Source organism: Prunus dulcis, chromosome 7 (genome assembly GCF_902201215.1).
Source record: "Prunus dulcis chromosome 7, ALMONDv2, whole genome shotgun sequence".
Classification (NCBI taxonomy): domain Eukaryota; kingdom Viridiplantae; phylum Streptophyta; class Magnoliopsida; order Rosales; family Rosaceae; genus Prunus; species Prunus dulcis.
The window spans coordinates 12,151,031-12,178,486 of NC_047656.1; the positions used below are offsets into that span (position 1 = coordinate 12,151,031).

Genomic DNA, 27,456 nt, shown 5'->3' on the forward strand with positions numbered 1-27,456 from the left:
ATGGCGCGGAAGCGTAAGTTAGTGGCATCTGCAAGTTGTGTTGCTCAGGGTGCTTGTGCTGAAAATGCAATAGGCAGATTTAGCAATCTTCCAGACGAAGTTGCTTATCGCATTCTCTCCTTCCTCACTTTCAAAGGACTCACTCGAGTGGGCGCCGTGTCGAAAAGGTGCAGGCAATTTCATCTATCAGTTCCGCTTGTGAGTTTTGATTCAAGTTGCAAACCACATAGAGTAACCAACCAGAAGCGAGTGAGGTTGATGAGCTCTTTGGATAGGTACTTGTTCTATCGTGGGGATAATAGGATGCAGGTCTTCCGCATTAGATGGAGTTTCTTTACATCCGAACCAGCAAGCAAGCTTTCTGATGATCATTTTCGAGTGTTCACGTGGATTCATAATGCAGTAAGGTGGAATGTTGAAGAGCTTTATCTTTATTTCTCGCATGGTGAGACCAATACAATTGCGTTGCCATCTTGCATATTTCTTTCTCAGTCTTTGCGCTCTCTTTCAGTGAAATTATATGCGATGATTCTTGAAGCCCCATCCTTATCCTTTTCCAGTAATCTCCATTACTTGCAACTGGAACATGTTAAAGTAGTGGATGAGAGGTTTTTCAGATGGATTGCCCGATCCTGCAAATTCATCAAGGAGTTAAAGCTTCTTAATATTCGAGGAATACAGAAAATCACTGTTGAAAGTTCGTCTTTAGAATATTTTCTTTGTCGGATTGATAAATTTGATGACTGTTTTCATCTCAACATCTCTGGTAAGAAACTTGAAAGTATAGATATAAGCTGGACGAGCTATGAATCAACTAGCATCAAATCGTTGACGATTTTTGCTCCAAATCTTAAAAATTTGAAATGGGAAGGCAGTTTGAAGCATAGTCAAAATCTGGGGAAATTTATGAATTTAGAAAAACTTGAGATTCTTTTGGACTTTTGGGGAAATGAAGTTGACAAAGTATGTGAGTTTCTTGGCAGTGTATGCTGCGCAGAAGTTCTTACCATAAACGAGGAGACCATGAAGGTAAAATTGACACTATCCTCAACTCCTTTCGGTAAAAACAATATATTTTGCAATTTGAATCGTTTAAAAGTTCAACTAATTGTTGGAATTCAATTTCTTATTTATGCTGCGGGTTTTGTTTGAAATGCCATTTCATGAAAATCTTATAATTTAGTTAATATAATGATTTAGATTGAGAAACATTATACTTCAATTTTTTAGTAAATTGAGCTTAGGCCCATAAAATTCATTTTAAATCACCTACAACCCTTTCATTTAGTTATCTATGTAAAATACCCAATTTTTTTTAAATAATACCCGATGACTAGGATCCAACTAAGCAAGTTACCTCAACTCCTTTCGGTAAAAACAAGAATCGGTCCAAGGAAGACATCAACTCCAACCGTTTGTTACTGTGTTTTTGTTTAGTTCCCCTGTGTGATTCTTTGGCTTCCCTATGGGTAGAATTTTCGGTCTTGTTGTATTTGTGAGGCTTTTGCCTTTTTCTATGAAACTAGATCTTCCGGACCCAAAACAAAAACAAAAACAAAAACCATTTAATCAGTCTTTGTTAGAAAAATTGTAAATTATTTGTGTACAAGATTAGTATATGCAATTAATTAGCATGTGAATTTTTGCATCTGTATTCCACGACACTAGTTCTTAAGAAAAGTTGCTGATATTAGTCGGAATAGGATGAAAGAGACAACAGTGACGTTAAAATGGCAGAGGATGCTGCACAGCAGATACTACAATATCATATTAAAAAGTCAATAACGTGAGAAACCACGCAAACAGATACAATCCATACCAAACTCACATCATTACATAGGTAAAAAAAACCTGAAGAAAGCATTGCAGCTTCCCAGAGAATAATAATGCAAGTATAAAATCCTACAAGCGATTACGGTGGCACGGGGTACCATCCCTTGACAAAATGCACACCAGCGAGGGACGGGTCGACAGACCCAAACTTGATGGCTCACCCTCGCGTAGGCTAAACTAGCAGCAACATGCGCTGGTCCGTCACCAGAGATTTTAACAGTAACTCCGAAGCCTACATGATTCCAAAGACGAGCTCTGATGTTGATATTTTTTAAGCCCCTCACACATTCAAGCCTCAATTCCTTAATGAATCTGCAGTAGAACGAGACCAATCTGCAAAAGCCCTCCTCATCTTCAACAGTAACATTTCTCAACCTCAAAAACACAAGATTAGAGATAGAACAGGTAGAAAAGGTGAGAGCTTTAAGAGTTGCATTGCTCACGGTTGCAGATGGAGACCTCAGAGACCCACAAACAAACACACAAGCAGGAAACTGGTTAATGTATGCATTTTGGGTTTTTCTTTTGGCTTCCCTTGACAACTTTGTAATAGGATTTCTATTGTTATTTATCAAGCTCAAGTTTAGATTAAAAATAGCTTCTCTAGGTGTTCTTAACTAACAACTATTTGGAGGTTCATGCAAATTGGCAAAGGTAAATTGTGCATTGCATAACATTGCATTATACACTATGGGATTCTGACCTAACATGGGAATTTTTTTGGTCTGTATAGGCCTTGCTATTCCTCTTTGGGAAGTCGTCTCTTTTGGGTGGAATTTGAGAAAAGATTGGTTTTCCATCTTTCCGTTCTTCTTCCTCTAGAGAGAACAATATTTCATCTATGAGTTTTTCCAAATTGATTTCTTTATGAAAAAACTGCATTTGAAATATGAATCTGCATCTAGCTTCATAAAAACATTCTCTCATTTATATCTAGGTCAGATTCACTATTGATTTCTTCAAGAGTATGGTTTCTTGAAGAAATTGGTTATTCTCCTTTGAATCCAAATTTTGGTTTCTGTTTGAGTTGAGCTTGCAAGCTGGTGCCATGGGATGAATGAGCTGAAGAAGGAGCTGCCATTGCCATGAAGAACTGGGCTTCAAGCTTTGCTAAGTTGGAGAAGAAGATTGCACAAAGGAGGTATTGCTCATCTTCCTAAATAGATCTAGGTTTTGCTTGAGCTTGCTTGTGTTCCTTTGTAAGAATCTTTTTCTACTTAGTGGATTGCCTGGTCGGTTGATGACCCCCAGTTTTTCCCAATGGTGGGTTTCTGGGTGAACAATTTCTGATTGCATCTCTGTAATTTTTCTGGGTTTCTGTTCTTGGTGGTTGACTAGTCATCGTATGAATTTCTGGGTTTGTGTTCTTGGTGGTTGACTAGTCATCGTATGAATTGTGGTTGACTAGTCATTGTATAAATTCTGGGTTTGTGTCCTTATAGTTGACTAGTCATCATTATCTGCTGTTTGGTGTTTACTTGATTATGATGATTTCACACACTTTCACCATAGTTGTTGCTAGCATAGGGGATGCCTAGATTGACAGGTCCTTCTGAGTGCCTAGGTTCTCACTAGTAATCTTCTAGGGTTGCAGGTACATTGTGGCATGCTCTGTGTGTATTCTTGATTGTGGTTGTTCATGCCTAGCAGTTGACTAGTCATAAGTGTACTTGGTCAAGGTCTAAAGTGTGTGAAGATTGTTGCGTTTTGTTTAAGTGTCGTAAAAGTTAACCATCGTCACCTAAGTACCGATTTCAAAACTCTACATTGCACTTGCACTGATTTGAAACGGAAACATCGAGCTTTCAGCATTATAATTCACTGCTTTCTCAAACCAAGCCATAACAAGAGATTTCTCAACACAGCCGCGACTTTCTGTTACAGAATCCCCTGAATGGCACTTACAATACAAACTAAGAGAAAAGCTTTGTACCTTGTTTTGGCCACGATGAGTGAAGAACCGGTCGAAGGATAAATGTCGTCCATAAATTTACTAACACTTAATCTACCCTCCATAAAATAAATTTCGTCCTCAAAATTTACTAACACTTAATCAAGAAAATATACCTAAAAAGTTATGCCCCTAACTCATTCTATCAATTCAAACTTATTTTGTACCAATACTATACCTACAGTTCCCAAGGATGTCTAATCCCTATTAGTGAGATTTATAATGTACAATTTACGGGAATTAATTTAATATTGTGAAACACCGTATTTTTAAATATGTATATTAATATTTCATAAAATTAAATATTTATAGTTATTAGTTTGCAAACTATATAATTAATAATATATATATATATATATGGGGCAAGCCACGTGACTCTAGCTATTAACTAGTATAGTCTACCTCATCAAATCTTATTGCATGGCTTTCACTATATTAATTCATTTCAGCCTTATTTAATATTTATTATATATTTATACACTTTACAAAAGCATTAGAAAGGCCCTTATAATTACTAAACATTATGTACAAAGTTGACTTGTTGCAAGCATCTAGTTCTCAAATCTTGTTAAAGCATGAGGTGTAAGCATTGTACGTATTCTTATTTATAGCCTCAATTTGAGAATGCTCACTAAGCATCCTACAAAGCCAATTTATGGGGCTATTCAAAGTGGCGACATACTACTTTCAAGCCACCCAAGTACTCTGGTAAAACATAGACTAGTTGTGTGGCTCAATTTTAGCTTCCATCTATATGGACTTTGCTGACTTTGATTCCCTATAAATAGCATTCCTTTGTATTTCTTGTATCATAGTAGTTCGTTTAATTGCTTTTGTTTACAAAATTTCATAAAGAAAGGAAAAGTGAGAAAACGAAAGTGTTGGTAGACTTTGGTGGAACTCAAGGTGTTTGGGCTTGTGACTCAGAATTATATGATAGCTTTGGAATTGAGATAGGGGGTTTCTTGGAGAACCTTTATATAAATTGGTTTAATTAAATTTCGTGAACACTATATTATGCATGATAATATTATTTGATTATTATTGTTATTGGGTGTTTAAGTGTTGTTAATTATCATTATATTATTTTATTAATATTGACATGATCATATGTTATCAGTGATGACTAGAATTCTTGGGTTGATAAAGAAAATATGGAAAAGAGGGTGATGGGAAGGATCTTTTATGTAGTTGAGTCTGACCATTGTAGAGACTAAGTTCAGGCCAGCCCGTGTGCACAGTAGAATAGGATATCGGCGGTATAATTGTCGATTGGGTGATTTGGGCTTGGAGATCAATGGTTTAGACAAGATAACTAGCAAAAGGGGAATTATTGGATGATTGAGATGGGTGTTAGTTTATATACCGGGGCATTCGCAATCACAGTGATAAAATGCATGGTATGGGACATGCATATTTACTTGTCCAGTTATATAGATTAATGGGTTGGGTAGAATCGAAGCTCTTTCATGCATTATTATTTGTTATATGTTATATAATTGCATGTCACTTAATTTAGTTATATCAATTTACTGTGGTAAAGTCTCATGTCCCTATTGAGCGGTGGTTGCTCATTTCTCACCCTGTTTAATTTTTCAGATAAATTAGTAGCAAGACAAGGACTAGACCAGTTGAGGCTGAATTAGATGAGAGTAATAGAGCTTTATTTATTAATTATAAAGTTGTAAGATTTTGGAGCTATTTTTATAAGAGAAGTTTATTTTAAACTCTGTTTCAGCTTTTATATTTTTTTTTTCACACACTTTACTCGGAATTTCCACCGACTCCCGGATCTGGGGCGTGACATGCTTGGACCCAGCACTCATCGCCCGCTTATGCTCCTTCCACTTTAATTGGTCCTGGTTTTTTGGTTTTTTGTTTTTAAACGAAGAGATATCGTTGAAACAAAAACTCAGTGCAATAAATCTTCCACCAAAGCATCCATACATCTTCCACAATACATTTTAGAATAATTGAAGACTGCAATTCGCCCCTGCTCTAATGGCCAACAAAGTGGCCCAATTAAATTATAGACTGGCACAATTGTCTGTCTGAAGCATCCAATTGATTGCAGATTTCACCATCTTTAGAAAGGGGATTGGCTAGTGATCCAGTAAATACTAGCAGATATTGAAAAGAATGCATGGAGTGCTGCACCAAGTAAGAAAAGAAGAAGTGGTGAAGACATTTAAAAATAAAACAAAAGAAAGAGGGAGCCGCCAGACCAAAGAAGAAATAGCAACTGGAATCAAGGTGGCATTGAGTAAAACATGGAAAGTTTGCAAATAAAAAATTCGGCCTAACTATACTGGCGTTATATTTTCGTTCTTGAACTCCAAAAATAGTTATTGTCGTCCTCAAATTAGGTCACATGTTGCATTGTTGGCCATTTTCATCAACTCCGTCAATTTTTCCATTAATTTCATAAATAAATTCGGAAATTCACTCCAAATGTTTAGGAAAAAAATAAACTAATAAATATTATTAAAATAATTATTAAATATTAAAAAAGACCACCGATTGATTGGCTCTTCTCCCTGCACCAACCCAGCCCTTGCACCCCACAATTCTAATCCATGGGGGAGGACGACTGAGGTGGAGGGAAAACGCGGAATTGTTGATATTATGACTCAGGGGGGAGAGAGAGAGAGAGAGAGAGAGAGAGAGAGAGAGAGAGAGAGAGAGGGAGGGGCAGTGGTGGTGGTCGATGGTCGTTTGGCAATGGCCATGACACAGCGACTGGTAGTTGTTATTTGGCAGTGTCATGAGATAGCAATTGGGGAAGAAGGTGTTGATTCAAAAAGTCATATTTGCCCTTAAGAATTATGGCGCGTGTCATGTACATCATCAATTTTGACAGAAAACTTGACGGATTTGAGGGAATAGACGAACGGTGCAACGTTTGACTTAATTTGAGGATGGCAACAACTATTTGTGGAGTTCATAGATGAAAATGTAACTAGGGATATAATTCACGGACCATTGCTATACAGTTTAGCCTAAACAAACGAAATAAGAGAGAGGCATACCTTATTTTTTATTCAACATCTCTTGGGCTAAATTCTCCATCTCTCAATTTCTCTTGGTTATAATTTCAGTTTTAGTTTTACTATTATGGGAACTAACTTCCTAGCTAAGGGCAAGTGGAATACATAGCTTAGTTGGTTGAGCTCTTTCACCTCCAACTATATAGGCAGAAGTTCGAAACCTCCAGACATCCAATTAATATTTGTGTAAACCACCTCCCCCAATTAGGGATGGCAATGGGTCGAATCGGGGGTGGATATATCATTCACATTCCCCATTCCCATTAATCATTTTCCCTCCATTCCCGCCTTCATACCCACAATATTCAAATCGGGGATTCTTCATCCCCGCCTTCGTTGGAGAACGAGTTCCCCAACCCAACCCATTATGAAAAAAAAGAAAAACCAATAAAATACTACTTTATTGAATGAGAAAAAGACAATATGAGCACGTACATATATCAATTCAATTTTTATTAACTAGAAATCTACACTATTTAAAAATAATAATTATAGATGTCAAAACTACATGTCGAAGATATGATCATCATTATAAAAGTAGCACAACCATACCTTTAAGATGATTAAAAAAGCATTTTTTGTTTTATTTTTCTCATTATCATTAAATATTTAAACACGTATACCTAAAGGATCAATTTGTGTCTTTAATAGTGGTCAAGTAATATACTTGGTCTATACACACACGTATATACATAACAGACTTAATGAGTAATTCAAGTTTTATCAACTGGAAATCTACACTATTTAAAAATAATAATTATACATGTCAAAGCTGCATGTCGAAGACATGATCATTATAGAGAGGTAGTACAACCATAACACATCTTAATAATATATTTATATGAAAAATAAAATTATATATATATATATATATTCTAAATGGAGTAGGTTCAGGTTAAAATACCATCCCGACCCTTCTCTAAATACCATACCCGAAAAAGTCTTCAAACCCATCCCCATATGGCTGTTTTTAATCCTTCATATCTGATCCATTAGGATCAAAGTCCCGCGAAGGATGCGGGGAAAAGTGCCATTCCTTAGTCTCTTGTACTAAAAAAAACTCCCTAACAAAGGTTAAAGGGAAAGTTTTCAATATAAGTATGTACTTTAAGTAGTTTGATCTGAACTTCTTAAGCTTAATGTGACTGATTTTGATTATGGTTTTATTTGGTCGGAAATCTCCATTGCAAACCCATAAAGATAAGGGGCATGGGGAGAACACAAAGCTAAGCTAAACGCACAAGCCAAAAACTAATTCAAGGAAGGGAGATCCAGCTAATACCATCCAGTCTAACGATACGATCAGACCCTCAAAACAAAGCGACAACAAACAAGGGGGCGGGGTAAGCCAAAAGCATCCCAAACAAGCCCCAAATTAACTTAAACAAAAGTCTGACGAAGGAAAAACAAATTTTATTTTCAACGAATATTACTTTTGGAACAAAATTCTGAGGGGAGAATTATTAGAACAATCAACTTTCGACGAATATTATGTTCTGATAGTCTTAGCCAATGGTACAGGCGGATTATGCTCAAATTACTTCTATAGGAATTTTAAAAGAGTTTTAAACAATCTTAATGGAACACCATCTTTTATAAAAATAAGGATCATATATTAATATGGATTACATGTTTAAGTTGAATGTGGAATCCCAATGCCTTAGGACCCGTTTGATTCGCAGATTAAACTTCTTGGGAATAAACTTCTCACATCTAATCCCACAAGATGTGAATGGAGGATGTCCATTTCCTTTACTTAAATCTTGTTAAAATTTCTACATTTTCATAATTGTTCTCTAAAAAACTTGTGTTGTTTATTTCCACTCACTGCGGATTCGACAGTCAACATATGAGTTATACTGCTTCATAAAGCTGCACTTGACTTTGAGCAAGCATATACAAAATAAATTGAGGAAATAAAACATAAAAAATTGAAGACATAGCCTGCTCACCATGACAATTAAAGCTAAACCATGATTGTTTTTTCACTCTCCCTCCAAGCTCTCTAATATTTGTATGTGTTATATTCAAGGAGATTTAGAAGCAATAGCTTCTTTCACCCACACTGGAATAAGTGTCAGATGTGCACGTTGCCAGTATTGATGGGGATCGGGATCCGAACATAGGTCACCAACTACATACACGAACACCGAAATCTAGGACTAGTGCAAATCACATATATCCTAGTAAATCCATGCCACAAATAAATTATTTTATTAATAATCAACATATATCTCCACAACTATTACATTAGCCTTATTTATAGGCTTTACAAGACTTGGGCACCAACGCTACTTGGTCCAAAAGTAAACTAATTAATTAAAAAATCACTCATAAAAGATATCCTAAAACTACCTAAATAAGAAAATAACAATATATCATGAAATAACCAATGAAATTGTAAATATCTATCTTGATCCACCCCTATGCTCTTGCATCAAGTACCGTGGTGGTGACTCATCTATGGTAGAATAGAAAGGGATCAGAGTAGAGAAGGATTCCTGGATTGATTTTGTGACTTGTTGGCTTTTGGTTAACGCTTCGTTATCTTAATTTAATTTCTTAATAAGTTAATGATTTTGACATGCTGGAAATTTGGTAACGAAAAGTCATGATGATGTGTTTTAGGACTTAATTTTGGTGCACAATTAGTGTTCCTACCATTACTCGGTGATACCCAAAAAAAAAAAAAAAGCCCACTTGCGTTTGTCCCCCAAAAAAATAAATAAATAAAAAGAAGCACGTACGTACTCTTTCTATAAAAACCCATGCAATATGGCAGGAAGAACCAGAACACCAAAAACCCTCCTCCAATTAATTATGGCAATGATGCGATTAGGCACTTTTCTCTTTTTTGTGGTGCTACTCTTTGACTCTGCATTCACAGATACAGATCTACAACTACACCCCAGTTGTGATACCCTCCAAGATAGGAGAAATTTCGATGTTCTCGAACCAGAGTTCATATTTGGGACAGCCTCAGCAACTTACCAGGTCATTGATTTGTGTTTTTTTAATGTAACTATATACTTGGGCTTAATTTAATTTCAATATGTCACAAATGATCAATTCGCTTCCACATGCATGAATATTGAAATCTTCAGTCTCTATGTACATTTCAGTGCGCTGGTGCTGTACAAACCGATGGTAGAGGACCAAGTATATGGGATAACTACACCCACAGCCATCCAGGTCTGTGTAATAAGATAACTTCAAAATTATTACCAAAGGGGAGCTATAATTTTGATTTGGGGTTGAAGCTGCCTTTGATGATGATTTGTTCAGAGTTTCTAGAACTCCTATTGTCTCTGTCATTTAGTTTTTGTGTGTTGAAAGGTTAATCCTCCATTTCAACCCAAAAAAAAATAAAATAAAACACTTCAAAATTATTTATTTATCTTTTTAACTCTACTCAACTTAACCTGGATTTAAATATTTAGGAGATTCAACTATAATAATGTGAAATGATATGATTTTGGGGATCTATATGCTCTAAATAATTTAAAAATTTTGCGTTTATTTGTAGAAAGAATCAAGGATAGCAGTAATGGAGATATCGCTGTTGATCAATATCACCAATACAAGGTTCTAAAACATAGAATTTTATTCTCTGGATCTTCTTTACTTGAAGTTGCGGGGCACAACATACTAAATTTTGGATTCTTAACCAAACACATGACATTTGAAGACGAGATATCCTTAATTTTTAGCTTAGTTCTTATAACTATATATATATATATGTGTCATTATAATTTTATATATATATATATATATATGTGTGTGTGTCATTATAGGGTGATGTGGCGATAATGAAAAATATATCGGTGGATGCTTATAGAATGTCTATAGCATGGTCAAGAGTGTTGCCAAGTAAGTTGATTTACTCTCAATATTGTACATAACAATTCTTTTTTGTTTTTGTTTTTGTTTTTGTTTTTTCTTACAACTGCCTTGCACCCTTTATGTTTTGAGTTGTGATAATAACTCTCGGTTGTCTTTTGTGTAGCTTAAATATTTTGTTTATTTATAATTTATGTTTGTGGATCGAGTTATTTTCCTATTTGTTGTATTTTATTTTAATTATTAGATGGAACGCTAAGTGGGGGCGTGAATATGGATGGGATCAACTATTACAACAGTTTCATCAATGAACTCATAAGTAGCGGTGAGTAGTCATCTCATTTTACATGATCGATACTTAAAACTCTTATCATTTAATCAAAGATTTAATTTTCTTCTACTCATCATATATATACACACAGGCCTAAAACCATTTGTGACAATCTTCCATTGGGATCTTCCCCAAGCTTTGAATGACGAATATGGTGGTTTCTTAAGCCCTAAAATTGTGTAAGTGAACAAATTCTATCCTCAGTACATGGTAATGATCATTTAATGAAATACATATTACAGTAACATCTACATTTTGAATTGTGCATACTATACACAGTGACCATTTTAGAGCATTTGCAAAACTTTGTTTTGAGAACTTTGGCGATCGAGTAAAACACTGGGTCACGTTGAATGAGCCATTTACCGTCAGTAACCATGGCTATGCAGTCGGGTGCCATGCACCGGGACGATGCTCTGCTTGGCAAAACTTAAACTGCACTGGTGGAGATTCAGGCATTGAACCATATTTGGTGACACACCACCAACTCCTTGCACATGCAGCCGCTGTAAAATTGTATAGAGACGAATATCAGGTCTAATTAATTAGTTTTTTTTTTTTTTTTTGTCTTATTTGCAATCCTAACTAAGAATCCTACCTAAGTCACTAATAGAAGACATAAATAATTTGTATATTAAATTCTCCTCACTCTAAATCAACAAAATTTTTTGAATTTTCTTGCGTAGGCAAATCATGATGGCTCGATAGGAATAACATTGGTGTCGCATTGGTTTAAGCCCGCTTCAAATTTAAGAAAAGATAAATTGGCTGCACATCGATCTTTGGATTTTATGTTCGGATGGCAAGTATATTGGTAATTTATTTATCTACATATATACTCAATTATATGTTTTATTTATGAATTTATGTATTTTGTAGGTTTATGGACCCAGTGACATACGGTGACTATCCGCTTAGCATGAGGTCAATTGTTGGAAAACGATTACCAAAATTCACGGTTGAAGAATCTAAGTTACTAGAAGGGTCATATGATTTTATTGGATTAAATTACTATTCTGCTAGATATGCGAGTCATCAACGTCGCGTTTCTTATGCACATAAAAGCTACTTAACAGATCCTCAAGTTAATGTTACAAGTGAGTTCAAAGTGCAAACTTTACTTTGAGCAATGAATCAACTTATTAGAAAAGTTATATTCTAATATTCACATACGCATATTTTTTGGCAGCTGAGCTTAATGGGGTCCCTATTGGTCCGCAGGTTCACTTCAAATTATTAGCCTTTTTTTTTTTTTTTTTGCTAATTAAATTTTCAACTTATACTATTAGCATTTGCAGGATTAACATTGTTCTCCACATCCAAATTAATCATAAAATCTCAATTATCTTTAAATTGGATTGCAGGCCGCTTCAGATTGGTTATATGTTTATCCAAAAGGACTTTACGATCTTGTACTCTACACACAAAAAAAGTATAATGATCCAATCATTTACATTACTGAGAATGGTAATTAATAGTTTTAAATTATCACTAATTTTATAATTAATGTTTCACATATATAATGGTATGAAATAATGTTAAGTGTTATAACGTCTAAATTTAAAACTAAATGCATATGGTAATGCATTATATTGTAGGCGTTGATGAGTTCAATGATCCCAAATTACCACTTGAGCAAGCCCTTAATGATACTGATAGAATTGACTATTACTATAGTCACCTTTGTTACCTTCACGCGGCCATGAGGTAAGTGCTTATATAAGAAATTAATTAAGGCAATCTAATGTATAGTCATCTTACATTTTGGTTATTTAAACACTACATTGACATCAATACGTTGAATTCTTCACATTTTTTGGTGCAGAAAAGGTGCTAAGGTGAAAGGATATTTCGCATGGTCATTGATAGACAACTTTGAATGGAATGATGGATACACGGTTCGTTTTGGTCTCATCTATGTGGATTACAGTGATAATCTAAAAAGGCATCTAAAACGCTCAGCGGAGTGGTTCAAAAATTTCCTCAAGAAATATCTTTGAAAAAAGTACAAAAGTGATGAATATTTGTAGACAATAATGATGGGATACAAAAAGTTTGAATTCCAAATGTTTAAAGTACACCAGCTCCCCTGGAGTCCAAGAATAAGTTGTAGCAACTCATTATGAGTTTGTGGTGAGGGGAATACCCACTTCCTGTATTTTATTGGCCATAGTGGTCATTTTATCTAAATAATAAATGCAATTTCCTCTTGATAATGATGAATAAAATGGAAAACTAAAATATGAAAAAGAGTTATCTACACTAACACTCTTAGGGTTTCTTGTGTTTTTACAAAACTCCTTTAGGTCTCAAAAATGACATGAACACCACCTATGGTTTCAGTTTGTTTCCACAAAACCCCTTTCGTTGATTGTTTGTCTACAAATTGATGATTTCATTGAAAAAATTCTTATGCAAATGAAAAAAATTAACCTCAATGAAGTATATGCAATTTAATCTCAAAGGCCAACTTTGTCATTTGGTGAATTTTTTTGTATAAAATCATCAATCTTTGAATAAAAAATCAATGAAAAGGAGTTTTGTGAAAACAATTTAAAATGTCATGAGGTGTTCTTATTATTTCTAAAATCTCAAGGACTAATTTATATTTTAGGGTATTCGGAGCCACAGTGGTAAAATGTATGGTATGAGATATGCAAGCTTGGTGTCCTAAAGTATGAATTAGTGCGTTTAAAAGGGAGTGAGTTCATGACATCATCGCATATGCATAACTTGTTTACCTTGTGATTGTTTAATGCATGCCACTTTGATTAGCAATGATAGCTAGCTTTGAGGGGATGTTACTCCCTACTGGGCATTAAAATGCTCACACTCTAATGGATGATGCAGGTTCCAATGCAAATCCTGAGGAAGGAGAAGTTCCACCATATGACTAGATCAATGTTGTTAGTTGCTGTTTCTAAAATTGTTACAGAATAAATTATTAGAATGTTACTCTAGTGTGTATAACTACTATGAGCTACTGCAACTCTGACTTTGTATTATTAAATAACTTTGTAATATTATTGGCTCTATGTCCATCATATCATAGTTATAGGAGTTTGTTTCTATAACTCTGGTATGATTCATGCCTTAATCGGGAATTTTTTTTATATATAAAAAGAGTATAGCCACTCGGCTTTACTGGGGTTGTTATTTTTTTTAGCTTTTTATAACTAGTATAGCTGCCTAACGATACTTCTTTGACACGTGGCGCCGAATCGCTAGGTGGGAGCTGGCGCTAGGCGGGTCCTTTTTTGTTTTTGTTTTTATAAATAGTATAGCTGCACGGCTATACGTGGGATTTTTTTTAAAAAATAGTATAGCCCTGCGGCTTTACTGGGGTCTTTTATATATATATTAATCGTATAGTCGAGCTGCTATACTCTTTACATGAGCACTGTGATATTTTTTTGTCAAATTGTTTTTGCTCAATTTTTGTTTATAGATTAGAGTAGGTTAGAGCATTGTCCATTACTATTAGGCCATTACCCGAATCTCTATTGTCCCTTTTTAGTTTTTAGTTTTGCAAAGTTATTACCCGTATAAAGAATTTTGCATTTTCATGTTTAATACTCATATTGTTGTGAGAGTCTGTTTTTTCTTAAATGATGATTAAACAAAAATAATTGTTATATATATATAGTTTTACGTAATAAATAGGCTTATTTATTGTAATACCCCTTGAAACTTCGGTCAAATCTCACATTGCCCTCTAAAACTTAAAGTGGCTCATTTACCCCGCTTGACCGTGATTTGGTGACTCACTTTACCCCATACTTTAACTCATCCAAAACTCTGTTAAAATTGATGATGTGGCATGGGTGTTTAAGTAATTTTGTACACATGAGTTATTTTTATGCTGAGGTGGACTCCACATAAACAATAAACAAATCAAACAAATTCAAAAAAATAAGAACAACAATAAAAATTCAAATAGCCAAAAGAAAAAAGAAAAAGAAATTAAAAATTAAATTATTAGTAAGGAAAAAAAAAAAAAGCATCGCATCTCCTTTTCCCCACAAGTTCCCACCCCACAGCCCCAACCTTCTCTCCCTACAGCCATAATTTCCCTTTTCCCTCACTAGATCCAATCATCCACAGCCCATACCCCAACACAACCAATCCGCCATACAACAAAAATGGATCAAAATCCATGAATACCTAGAGGATGGTTCGATGAAGGGAGGCAGGGGAAACCAAAGGCCTCCAAATTTGTAACGAGGTGTCACAAAGTAGGGCTCCAGTTTCCGATGGCTAGGAGATGGGTACTTCTCCCCCACCGTCGTCGAAGATGAGGTTGCTACGCCACCACTTCCAGCGTGCCGTACTCAGAGGGACTTGTGAGAGTTGCGGGTAAAGATGATGGGGATGGGCTTGAAGCTGCTAATCTGTGCGAGAGAGAGAGAGAGAGAGAGAGAGAGAGAGAGAGAGGTTGGGGAAGGGGGCTGGGTTTCAAACAATCCAGATTTGAAGTTGGGTGTTGAGGTTGAGATGGGGATGAGAGCTTGGGACTGAGATAGGGGTGGGATGAGTTTCTTTCTTCCAAGGGTATTTGCAGGAGACGAGAAGGGCGTGGGGATGGAGGTTGGGCGGCTGGGATCTAATTTTATTTTGTGTTTTTTTATTTTAATTATTTTAAATAGTTTTAATAATTAGAACATCTAATTATATTTTTATCTGTGTGGAGGTGGGCTCTATTTGCCACGTCACCTCTCAGTTTGTGGATAATGATCTGTGTATGAAACTACAAAAATATCCCTACCACGTCATCAATTTTAACAGAGTTTTGGATGAAGTTGACGACGGAGGGCAAAGTGGGTCACTAAATCATGGTAAAGTGGGTTAAATGAGTCACTTTAAGTTTTAGAGGGCAATATGAGATTTAACCGTATTTTCAAGGAGTACTACAGTAAATAAGCCTAATAAATATTTATCTAATTCTACTACATATATCCTATTATATTATATATATGCAGTCCTGATCTCTTGGACCCCTGTAGTCCAAAAGATTTATTGTCACTCACCGTTGGATGTAAATTCAACAGTTAACTTGAATCGGGTAATAATCATTTATGTCATATTGCATTTATATATATCATTTTGAACCATTGGATTAATATCCAACGGTGGGTGACCACAATCTCTTGGATTCCTGTAGTCCAAGAGATCGGGACTGTATATATATGTGTATTACTTATATATATATCTTATTCTATTTGTATATTCATTAGTAAAATAATTCTTGAATGGGTAGTTAGGTGTCAACAAAGCATGCTAGTAGCCTTGTCAAATGTTAGAATAAGATTGGAATCACATTGTGTCTATAGGTAAAATTTTCTTATCTACAAGACCATAATATATATATATATATATATATATATATATACTTTACTTCGGGTAAAAAAGTACATAAAACCACCAATGATAGCCAACCTATCCTTTATACATATAAGTTATATTATATTTGAATTAAAATTAAGTAGCAAGTAAGTTGAAGTAAATTTTTATTACTAGCTGGCATCAGTTTAGCATAAGGTGTCAAGTTAGTCTTCATTTCACTAGTACAAAAGAACCCTTGCGCGACCAAATTTTGCGTGACGAAAAATAATTTGTCTGTCAAAGTCATTTTGCGCGACGAAACACATAACTTCGTTGCTCAAAGTCTTACGTGACTAAATTTTGCGCAACGAAACACACATCGCAGCACAAAGCCTCTTTGCGCGACAAACTTTCGCGCGACGACAAATCATCGTCGCTCAAAGTGACTTTGCAAGACGAAACAATAAATTTGTTGCACAAAACTTTGTCCGACCAACACATTTTCGTTGTGCAAACCTTTGCACGACAAAAAAATAAACTTTGCTGCACAAAGTCTTAAGCGACAAAGTCTGTTTCGTTGTGCAAAGTCTTTACAAAAATAAATAAAATAAAACAATTATTTTTTAAAATCTTTGCATGACGTAATCCAAATATTTCATCGCCTAAACCAATTTATTTTTGTTTTTTATTTTGCATGCATAACACGTAAGAAATTAAACTGTATATATATTTATTAAGTAGATTTAAATTTATTATTTTAGTTCGGATCGGATTTTTGTTATACAAATATATTATTGTAGTTAGGATTGGGTTTTTGTTAGAAAATATATATTTTAAAAAATTGACGATCAAATTAGTTCATTGTATTCATATAGGGTCAAGGAGTGTAGCTGTAAAAAATCACCAAAATCAAAATTGAAATAACCGTTAAATTGTGATTTTTCGTTTATAACCATCGAAAAGTTTTGTCTCATTACTTGATCTCTGAATATTTATTTTTTTCGATTTTCTGCATATGTGATCTCAAAGTATAAACAAACAAGTTTGACGTTGGATAGTTGAAACTAGTTTTGTAGAATGCGAATGCCATCAAAACAATATATTCACTAACAATTAAGAGTTTATTTATACTTTCGTTAAATATAACATAAGATTTTGTGACAGGACCCGACCCAATTTCCACTTTGGAATTCGAGCCAAGTCCTGTGCGTGTCCGACACTTGGCGAATGTCGGGCACAAAAGACCTTTTTACCCTTTTTGTTTCAAATTATTTGTAAACTTTCCCTTAGACTTCTGCCGAAAATTCGGCAGAGCCTCCTCTGTATTTTGACCAAACCCAAATTTTTTCACCTGTCAAACAATCATATATATCCACACCAACTGCCAGAATAGTCAATCAAACATTCACCAGTTCAAGTTTTCTACTAAAACTAGATATCAGAGCATTTTCTACTACCTTACAAGGTTTCAAGAACTTTTACGATAAAACTCTACGTTTCTTGGCGGTGCGGAAGCTGGGAGTGGCCCGGTGGTGGATGTCTGCACGCACCTATGGCCTGGGGGCGAAAAACAAGTCGAAAATGTGAGTGGACAAAAAGAATGTTCTCAAACTAGTTTATAAACATAATAACTCCCGTAGTCACAATAATTATGTATGCAAATCTAAAGTTCATCGGTAATCAATTATATAAAGCATGTAAATCAATAGGAATACGTATATGTGTATATATATATATAGATATAAAACGGCACGAATGTTAAGAAAATTGATATCAACTTTTTTGAAAACAATAATTTCATAAAACACTGAAATTCCTTTAAAAGTACCACCTAGAAGTACCCCTGGAAGTCCGTCAATTTCCTTGGCAGGTCTCGGATGACACGCAGTCTATTCGAGCCGCAAACTGGCAGGATACAGGGGCCTATGGTCAGCCTGATCCGCCGGCAGGTCCTCGATGACACCAGGTCAGCTCGAGTCGCTCTGGCAGAATGCAGGGGACCGTAGTCAGCCTGATCCGCAATCCTGGCAGGTCTCGGGGACACAGAGTCAGCCGAGCCGCAATCCTGGCAGGTCTCGGGACACCAAGTCTGCCGAGCCGCAAATCCTGGCACTCACGGTCCGAGCGTCCCCGAAACTCGTGAGGCAAAGTCAAGTGCATTGACTAAACTGTAAACAGATTAGATGTCCGTAGACATCGGTCTGTCTGGGGGTAATCACCAAATAAAAGGCGGGTACATGGTGGTTCTAAAACAACTATTTTAGAAAAACCTGATAATTCTCTGTAATCTGATAAATCTGAGTTAAGCTGCTATTCTGAATCACCAATCTCAAATTTATTGCTCAACTGAGTAATATAAAAATAAGGATGTTTTACGCTACATTTCATGCTAGGAAAATAGGTAACATCACTTATTCAAGATCAAATACTGAAATTTATTCAGGTAACTTATTTATATAAAATCAATATAAAATCACTTATGAAATCTTATTTATAGAACTCATCTATATAACTCATTTATATAAAATTATTCATGAAAGAAAGTCCACTCACAGTTGGTCCGAGCTAGCTGGACCCTTCGAAGGTCCCACCTGTAGGTCAACTGGACCTCTGATGCCTGATTATCCATGAATAATAAATTAATAAACTGCTCAATAAAAAGAATTTAAATTAAACACCCTGCCCCCGGCTCCTAGAAATACGTGTGCTCAATTTAAAGTTACTCCTATGCCCACAATAGCCTTTCAGACATTTAGGACGGTCTTGGAAGACCCGATGCTTAATTAAACGATAAGCTGCCAGATCGGCCGATCCGAGACCTGTGGGGTCCTCGATCTCCGATGGTCAATCTGGGCTTTTCTGAAGGTCCCTTATAGAGAAGGAATCATATTCCGCGAATTTGGTCCGAAACGGACGGTCGGATTAGCCAAAATCGCGTTATCGCTTAAAATCCAAACCCTAGCCCCAGGGTTCGCGATTTCGGAGTACCTGGGACTCCGATTCGCCATCCGTCGAATCCTACACGATCCTGGAATCATGTAGTATGACATATTCAAAATTCAGTGTGATCCAACGATTTGACGACACTGCACCCAAGGATCGCGCGATATGGAAAATCCGTTTGGGACTCAAACGGACTCCGAATCGAGATCCGCAAAATCCTACGCGCTCGTGACGACACGAGGATCACAAAATTACACAGAGTCACTTCACCACCCTCGCCCACGCGCTGCCACATGCGCGGGCAGATTGTGAACCACCAAAGCGATAACCTTGAGTCTGAAAAACTCGGAATTTCGGCTCCAAACTCCTATCCTAGGTAAAACACCTAATTTGGAACCACTTTTGTTCTTGGACATGGCCCAAAAACTGGCCGGATAAGGCCGGAATTGAATTTCCAAAACCGGCCAAACCCTAACTCGAAATTCAACCTGTCAAACCTCAAAATTCCTTAATTCCTACCCAACCAGCATCTAGAACACGAAAAATAGCTAGAAATCGATACCTCACATGACTGATTTGGTGGCCGGATGAGGGAGAAACTGAGGTTGGAAAATCTGCCAAAACTGCTGCGTTTTCCAGCAGTTTCCAGCGGCTCCAGACAGCAGCAGGGGGGCCGGACGGGCTGGGGTTGATGGCGGGAGCTGGTCGGTGCTGCTGGGTCCGGTCCGGAGGGTCGGGGTGGCGTGAGGTGGCGTCGGGGTAGCTTGGAAGGTGGCTGCCCGATTGGTTTTCTCAAACTGTCGGGAGAGAGAGAGTGTGTTTGAGGAGAGAGGGGGAAGAAAACAGGTTTTTTTTTTAAAAAAAACTGATCTCCCAAATTCCCATTTTGCCCTCGTGAGTATTTTGGCCGTAATTTCTTCGTTACAACTCCGATTCGGGTCTACTCCGTGTCTACGGACTCGTTTCGCCATGCTCTACGCAAAGGCGCAAGTGGAATTGTCAAATTATTTCTCGATCAAAAAGTCAACTTTTTTCCTATTAGATAATGCGAGGGCAAAATTGTCTTTTTGCTAGAAGATATTAATCCTACTTTTTAGATATTTTGTTACTTTTTCAATATTTTGTTTTGGGTTATTACATTTTGTGATATCCACTAGTGTAAATATCTTAAATTGAAGATCAAATTTAGCCATTGTACTCATACAGGGTCAAGGAGTGTAGCTATAAAAAAATCATCAAAATCGGAGTTAAAATAACCATGAAATCGTGATTTTTCATTATAACCGTCGAAAAGTTTTGTCCCATTACTTGATCTATGAATGTTTATTTTTTCTGATTTTTTGCGTATACGATCTCGACGTATAAATAAACAAGTTTGACAGTTGGATCGTTGAAACTAGTTTCCTAGAATGCGTATGCCATCAAAACAATATATTCACTAACAATTAAGAGTTTATTTACACTTTCGTTAAATATAACATAAGATTTTGTGGTATCCACTAGTGTAAATATCTTAAATTGAAGATCAAATTCAGTCATTGTATTCATATAGGGTGAAGGAGTGTAGCTGTAAAAAAATCATTAAAATCGGAGTTAAAATAACCGTTAAATCGTGATTTTTCATTTATAACCGTCGAAAAGTTTTGTCCCATTACTTGATCTTTGAATGTTTAATTTTTCCAACTTTTGGCGTATATGATCTTGAAGTAGAAACAAACAAGTTTGACGGCTGGATCGTTGAAACTAGTTTCGTATAATGCGTATGCCATCAAAACAATATATTCACTAACAATTAAGAGTTTATTTATACTTTCGTTAAATATAACATAAGATTTTGTGGTATCCACTAGTGTAATATATTTTAAATTGAAGATCAAACTCAGTTCTTTTATTCATATAGGGTCAAGGAGTGTAGCTGTAAAAAATCATCAAAATCGGAGTTAAAATAACCGTTAAATCTTGAATTTTCATTTATAACAGTTGAAAAGTTTTGTTCCGTTACTAGATCTCTGAATGTTTATTTTTTTCGATTTTTGGCGTATATGATCTCGAAGTATATATACAAACAAGTTTGACGGTTGGATAGTTGAATGGTGTGTGTGTGTGTGTGTGTGTGTGTGTGTGTATATATATTTATTAAGTAGCTTGAAATTTATTTATTTTGTACGTATAACACTTAAGAAATTGAATAGTATATATATTTATTAAGTAGCTTTAACCTTATTTATATTTTAAATCGTAAAATAAAATTATTTTATTTTTTTATTATTCATAATAGTAATTTTTATAAATATTGCGCTAGAAACTAATTTTTCATCTCTCAAAAGTTTGTGCGACCAACAGTTCGTCGTGCAAAACTCAAAAAATTTGGGCGGGTCCCAAAGATGTGACGCGGGAATTTTTAATTGTTTTTTATACTTTGTGCGACCAATATTTTTCGTTGCACAAAACTTTAAAAATTTTGGCGAGTACCAAAAATGGGACACGGGAATTATTAAAAAAAAAAACTGTTTTAGACTTTGCGCGACCAATATTGTTCGCTGCGCAAAACTTTTCGTGACCAATAATCCAATATTTGTTGTCGCACAAAGTTTTGGGCGACCAACCTATTTTTCGTCACTCAAAACTCTAAAAATTTGGGCGGGTACCTAAAAAGGGACGCTGGAATTTTTTGGTCGCACAAAACTTTGTGCGACCAACATTTTTTCGTCGTGCAAAGAGATACGGTTTTTAAAACCAAAATAACTCCTCCACCATTTTCTCAATATCTTTCTCTACTCTTGCCTCTCCTCTCTCTTTCCCTATCCCCAAATCCGACCATTTCTCTCACACTCACTCGTCTCACTTAAAATCTCATCTCTCTCTTTAGTATCTCTCACTTTCACTCACTCTCTCATCTCTCTTTTCACTATCTCTCACTCTCACTCACTATCTTCTCTAATTCTCTCACACTCACTTCTCCCTCTCATTCTCAGTCACTCTCAATCTTGCCAAAAGATATATTCTCAATTAGTTTATTTTAATTAAAAAAGTTAAAACACAAAAAATATTTCGTCGCGCAAAACTCTAAAAATTTGGGCGGGTACCAAAAATGGGACGCGAGAATTTTTTTTTATAATTAGAAATGGGACGAGGGAATTAAAAAAGTTAAAACACAAAAGATTCGTCACGCATAGTAGCTCTACGCGTCGACAATTAGGTTTTGTTGCGCAAACCTTATCTTCACAAGATTTGCGCGATGAAAATTTTGTAGCGCAGGTTTTGCGCGACGAAATTGCACTTTGCACAACAAACTTATTTCGTTGCGCAAAGTGTTTTTGAGTAGATATTCTTGACACCTACACCGACATGCAAGTATTAAAACGTTAAATAGAGTAGATATTCTTCTTTGCAGAATAAGTAGGCAAGTTCTCCTTTTTGTTTAAACTTATGCATAATTGTTGGCAATTCTCAGCACTAGTAATAACCGACATTCTCTAAGTATAAATAGGCCCCTCTATTGTTGTTGAAAACACTAGATAACAACCTTGTGTAATATTAGAGGTTGCACACAGGGAGGGAGAGAGAGAAAGAGAGAGTGGTAATAATATTATTCTTGGAGGAGTTAGAGGTTGTAGCTTGTGTTTTCTTAACTTGGAGCTAGTTTTTGAAACGAGATAGGGATTTCTTGGGGAGCCTTTATAGAGATTGATTTAATTAAATTTTGTGAGTACTATATTATGCGTGATATGATTATTTGATTAATATTCTTGTTACAATTGAACGTTTTTCCTGGAATGTTTATGTGTTAATGACTGGTTGAATAATGTTGGCATCATTATATATATAGATATTGGTGATGTTTTAAACGTTACATTGTTGTGAGATATATGGATATGTTAAATGCATAATTATATCATGTCATGGAAATTAGTTGAAGTTGTTGGGTGGAGAAAATAATGGAAAAGAGGTAATGTAAATAGTCTTTTGTGTAGTTGAGTCTAACTCTTGGCAAGTACCAAGTCTCAGGGATCCCACAGTGCACATGATTTTTATTGGATGATTCAGGACTGGCGATAAGGAGTTAGACAAGATGACTAACAAAATGAAAATTATAAGATGATTGAGATGGGTGTTAGTTCATATAAACGGGTATTCAGGACCAAGTGGTATAAGCATGATATGAGACGTGCAGGTCTGCTTGTCCAATTATATGAATTAACGGGAGCAGATGAAGAACATTCATGCATTATTATTATTAATGTCATATTTGGCAGTATGATTACGTGTCACTTAATTTAGTTATATCAATCTATTGTGGTAAGGTTTCATGTCTCTACTGAGCGGTGGTTGCTCATCCTTCACCCTGTTAAATTTTTCAGATGAATTAGTGGCAAGACAAGGACTAAACCAGTTAAGGCTGAATTAGATGAAAGTGATAGAGCTTTATTTATTTATTGTAAAGTAGTAAAACCCTTGTTTTCGGCTTCTTTTTATTTTATTTTACTTTTTATTTTCTCACCCACCGCCCTCGGGTCCAGGGCGTGACAATTGTACACGTATTTTTCATGTTTAATACATTTGTGTTTTACAAACTTTTCACTAATGCACAAAAAATTTATGTATTATACACAACAGTTTTGCATATTATTGAATAAAAATAATATATATTAAATAAATTAAATAAATCATATTAAAATATTATATAGTGGCTGAACTATCAGTTGTACTTTCCCAAAATATTGCCGAATAAAACACGTACGTATTTTATTCATATTTTTCCCATTCCGTGTTTTACTAACTATGAAAGAATGTGAAAGGCTAAGATTATTTCTTACTTGTTGTAACAAAAATGCAAGATGGTGATTTTGCAATCTCTTTGCCAACTAGAACAACAATTTCAAACAAAGATTTATGAGTATAGTAGTCAGCGAGGTGGTAGTATTTTTATGTACAAAGTGTTGTTTGAAATGCACGAAGAAATTACCAAGAACTCTCCAACTCAGCATGCAATTCTCTACAATAAATAATGTGTGCAGTAACAGAATTTAGTAATACTCGAGAGAACAAGATAGACCAAAGGCAAACATTCTCACAAAAAAAGAACTCTCAAATTGATTTACTATGAAATTTCTCTGTCTTCAATATCTACTTTGGCGATGTCGAAACTAGCAAATTAATATTTTTAACGTATAAGCTAATGCAACTAGAAGAGTCCTTTCAATTTTATTTTTTTAAAAATAAATAGTATAGTCGTGCAAGCTATAGTCATTTTAAATACAATATACTTAGAGAGCACTGCCACGAGGCTATACTATGATTTTTTTTAATTATAAAAAATAATATAGCCACGCGGCTATACATTGTTGGACACGTGCTCTAGGTAAGCGCTAGGCGGGTTTTTTTAATTATATAAAAAATTAGTATAGCCACACGGCTATACTTGGGATTTTAATGAGTATAGCCGCACGGCCTTACTGGGGTCCTTTTCTTTTGGTTTTTTTTTTTTAATAAATAGTATAGCCTCGCGGATATACGATTTTTGACACGTGGAACTGAATTAGTAGGTGGGTCTCTTTTTTTTTAAAAAAAAAAAAATAGTAAAGACGGACGGCTATACTCGGGATTTTTTAAAAATAAATTAGTATAGCCGCCCAGTGTTACTAGGGTTTTTTGTGTTTTAATTTTTTTATAAATAGTATAGCCGATCAGCCATACTCTTTACATAGAGACTGTGATTTTATTTATTTATTTATTTTTTTGTGTCAAATTGTTTTTCCTCAATTTTTGTTTATGAATTAGAGTAGTTTAGAGCATTACCCATTACTATTAGGTCATTACTCGAGTCTCTATTGTCCCATTTTGAGTTTTTACTTTTCCATAAAGAACTTAGCATTTTCACTTTTAGTAATCTTATTTTACACGTACGTACTTATTTTTCATGTTTAATATACTTGTTTTTTTACAAAATACAAAATTCACGTATTATACACATAAGTTTCGCACATTATCGAATAAAAATAATATGTATTAAAAATATTTAAATAAATCATTTTAAAATATTATATAGTGGCTGAACTTATCAGTTGTAATTTGCCAAAAATATTGTTGAATAAACATATACGTATTTTATTCATATTTTTCCCATTCCGTATTTTACTAACTATGAAAGAATGTGAGAGACCAAGATTATTTCTTACTTGTTGTAACAAAAATGCAAGATTGTGATTTTGTAATCTCTTTGCCAACCAGAGCAACAATTTCAAACAAATATTTATGGGTGTAGTAGTAAGCGAGGTGGTAGTATTCTTCATATAAAGTGTCGTTTGAAATATGAAGCAACTACTAAGAACACTCCAATAGGGTACTTTTCTGTTAATTTTTTATTTTTTTTTACTCCCAATAATCTAAAAGCATTCATACAAATAACTTCTACAAACCGCATTAAAAAATAAGAATAATAAGTTCTACAAAAAATATCAGAGGAGCCTTTTCAGTTCTATTTCTGATTTTCCACAAAAACAACTGTGGCATTCCAAACCATCTTTCTTTTCTTTAGCTTCCTCTGAAAATTAAAATTTACGACTGATAGGGATATATAGCAAATGGGTAATGCTAGGCTTACCACATTTTATACCACATTGTATACCACCTCTATAATAGAGGTGGAGCCTACCAATACAATGGGGTCCGCCCACCTCTATTAGAGAGGTGTACACAATGGAGTATAAAAACATTTTCCGTAGCAAATTCCTCCTCATTCTGTGCATGTGTGAGATCCCACATCGACCAAACGGAGAGGGGGTGATGTGCCTTATATGGCACACCTCGCATCCATCTAACGTGAGGCCTCTTGGGAGCTCACTGGCTTCGGGTTCGTAGGAACTCCGAAGTTAAGCGAGTTGGAGGCTGGAGCAATCCCAGGATGGGTGACCCCCTGGGAAGTTGCTCCGTGAGCTCCCAGAAACAAATCCTTGCGGGCTGGTGAGAATGTAGCCAGGCCCAAAGCGGACAATATCGCGCTACGGCGGAGCCGGTCCGGGGTGTGACAATTTGGTATCGGAGCCACTCTGCCGTGTGGTGCGAGTGTGCCGACGAGGACGTCGGATCCCTTAAGGGGGGTGGATTGTGAGATCCCACATCGACCAAACGGAGCGGGGGTGATGTGCCTTATATGGCACACATCGCATCCATCTAACAAGAGGCCTTTTGGGAGCTCACTGGCTTCGGATTCGTAGGAACTCCGAAGTTAAGCGAGTTGGAGGCTGGAGCAATCCCAGGATGGGTGACCACCCTGGGAAGTTGCTTCGTGAGCTCCCAGAAACAAAACCGTGCGGGCTGGTGAGAATGTAGCCAGGCCCAAAGCGGACAATATCCTGCTACGGCGGAGCCGGTCCGGGGTGTGACAGCATGCTCGAAGATATACTTTGCTAACATTCAAGTCATAATTGTAAAACTCTATGGTAAGCTTCTTAAGCTGATAAAAATCAAGGTTCAAGGTTTTACATCTTCCAATATTGCATGTCAAACCCAAATGTCTGCAAAGGAAAGAAGACAAGCAACAAATCAGTTGGGGTTTTCCCAAGCAAAAAAAAAAAAAAAAAACCAAAACCAAAACCAAATATAAAGAACTGCATTATTGCAACAGCATGATGAAAATGCTCATCATTCTAGAAATGATTATACATACATACATTCATGGTCAGGAAAATTATGATGAATATGATCCGGAAGAAAGTAATGACACAGACATTAACTTACATTAGATTCAGGGTCATGCAGAGGTGGTTTAGTCTTAATGTGGGATTGGAGGAAAAAGAGGACGACGGCGCCTTAATAACCATACAATTGATGTCCATCATAAGGTCCCGTTTGGTTCATGAGAAATGAGGCTTGGGAATGAGAATTCAATTGCTTTCCCATATTTGATAAGTCTAGGCATGAGAAATGGTTGCCTTGCACATGAGAAAGAAGAGGGGAAAGTGAAGCCCTCCTCTCAACTTGGGTTTTGTTTTCCCTTTTCATGGGAAAGTTTGGAAAAATGAGCCAACATTCAATGCACAATTTTCATGACTATTTTGTCCCCATGAACAATTTAGAATTACAATGTATCATTAAATGCATTCTTATTTCATTTGATTTAATATGGGTATAATTGGAAATTATACAAACTTTGTTTTCCATTCCTACTCAAAACAAGCATAAGAAAA

General features: G+C 35.7%; 1 protein-coding gene and 1 pseudogene across 1 annotated transcript; both read left to right on the plus strand.

Annotated features, from left to right (window-relative positions):
• Window positions 1-10,423, plus strand: LOC117635380 (F-box/LRR-repeat protein At3g58900-like). The gene is made up of 4 exons (XM_034369711.1): window positions 1-1,029; window positions 9,719-9,825; window positions 9,954-10,023; window positions 10,358-10,423. The coding sequence occupies exons 1-4, from the start codon at window positions 1-3 to the stop codon at window positions 10,421-10,423; spliced, it is 1,272 nt and encodes a 423-aa protein (XP_034225602.1).
• Window positions 9,760-27,456, plus strand: part of LOC117633934 — a 22,940-nt pseudogene continuing 5,243 nt past the window's right edge.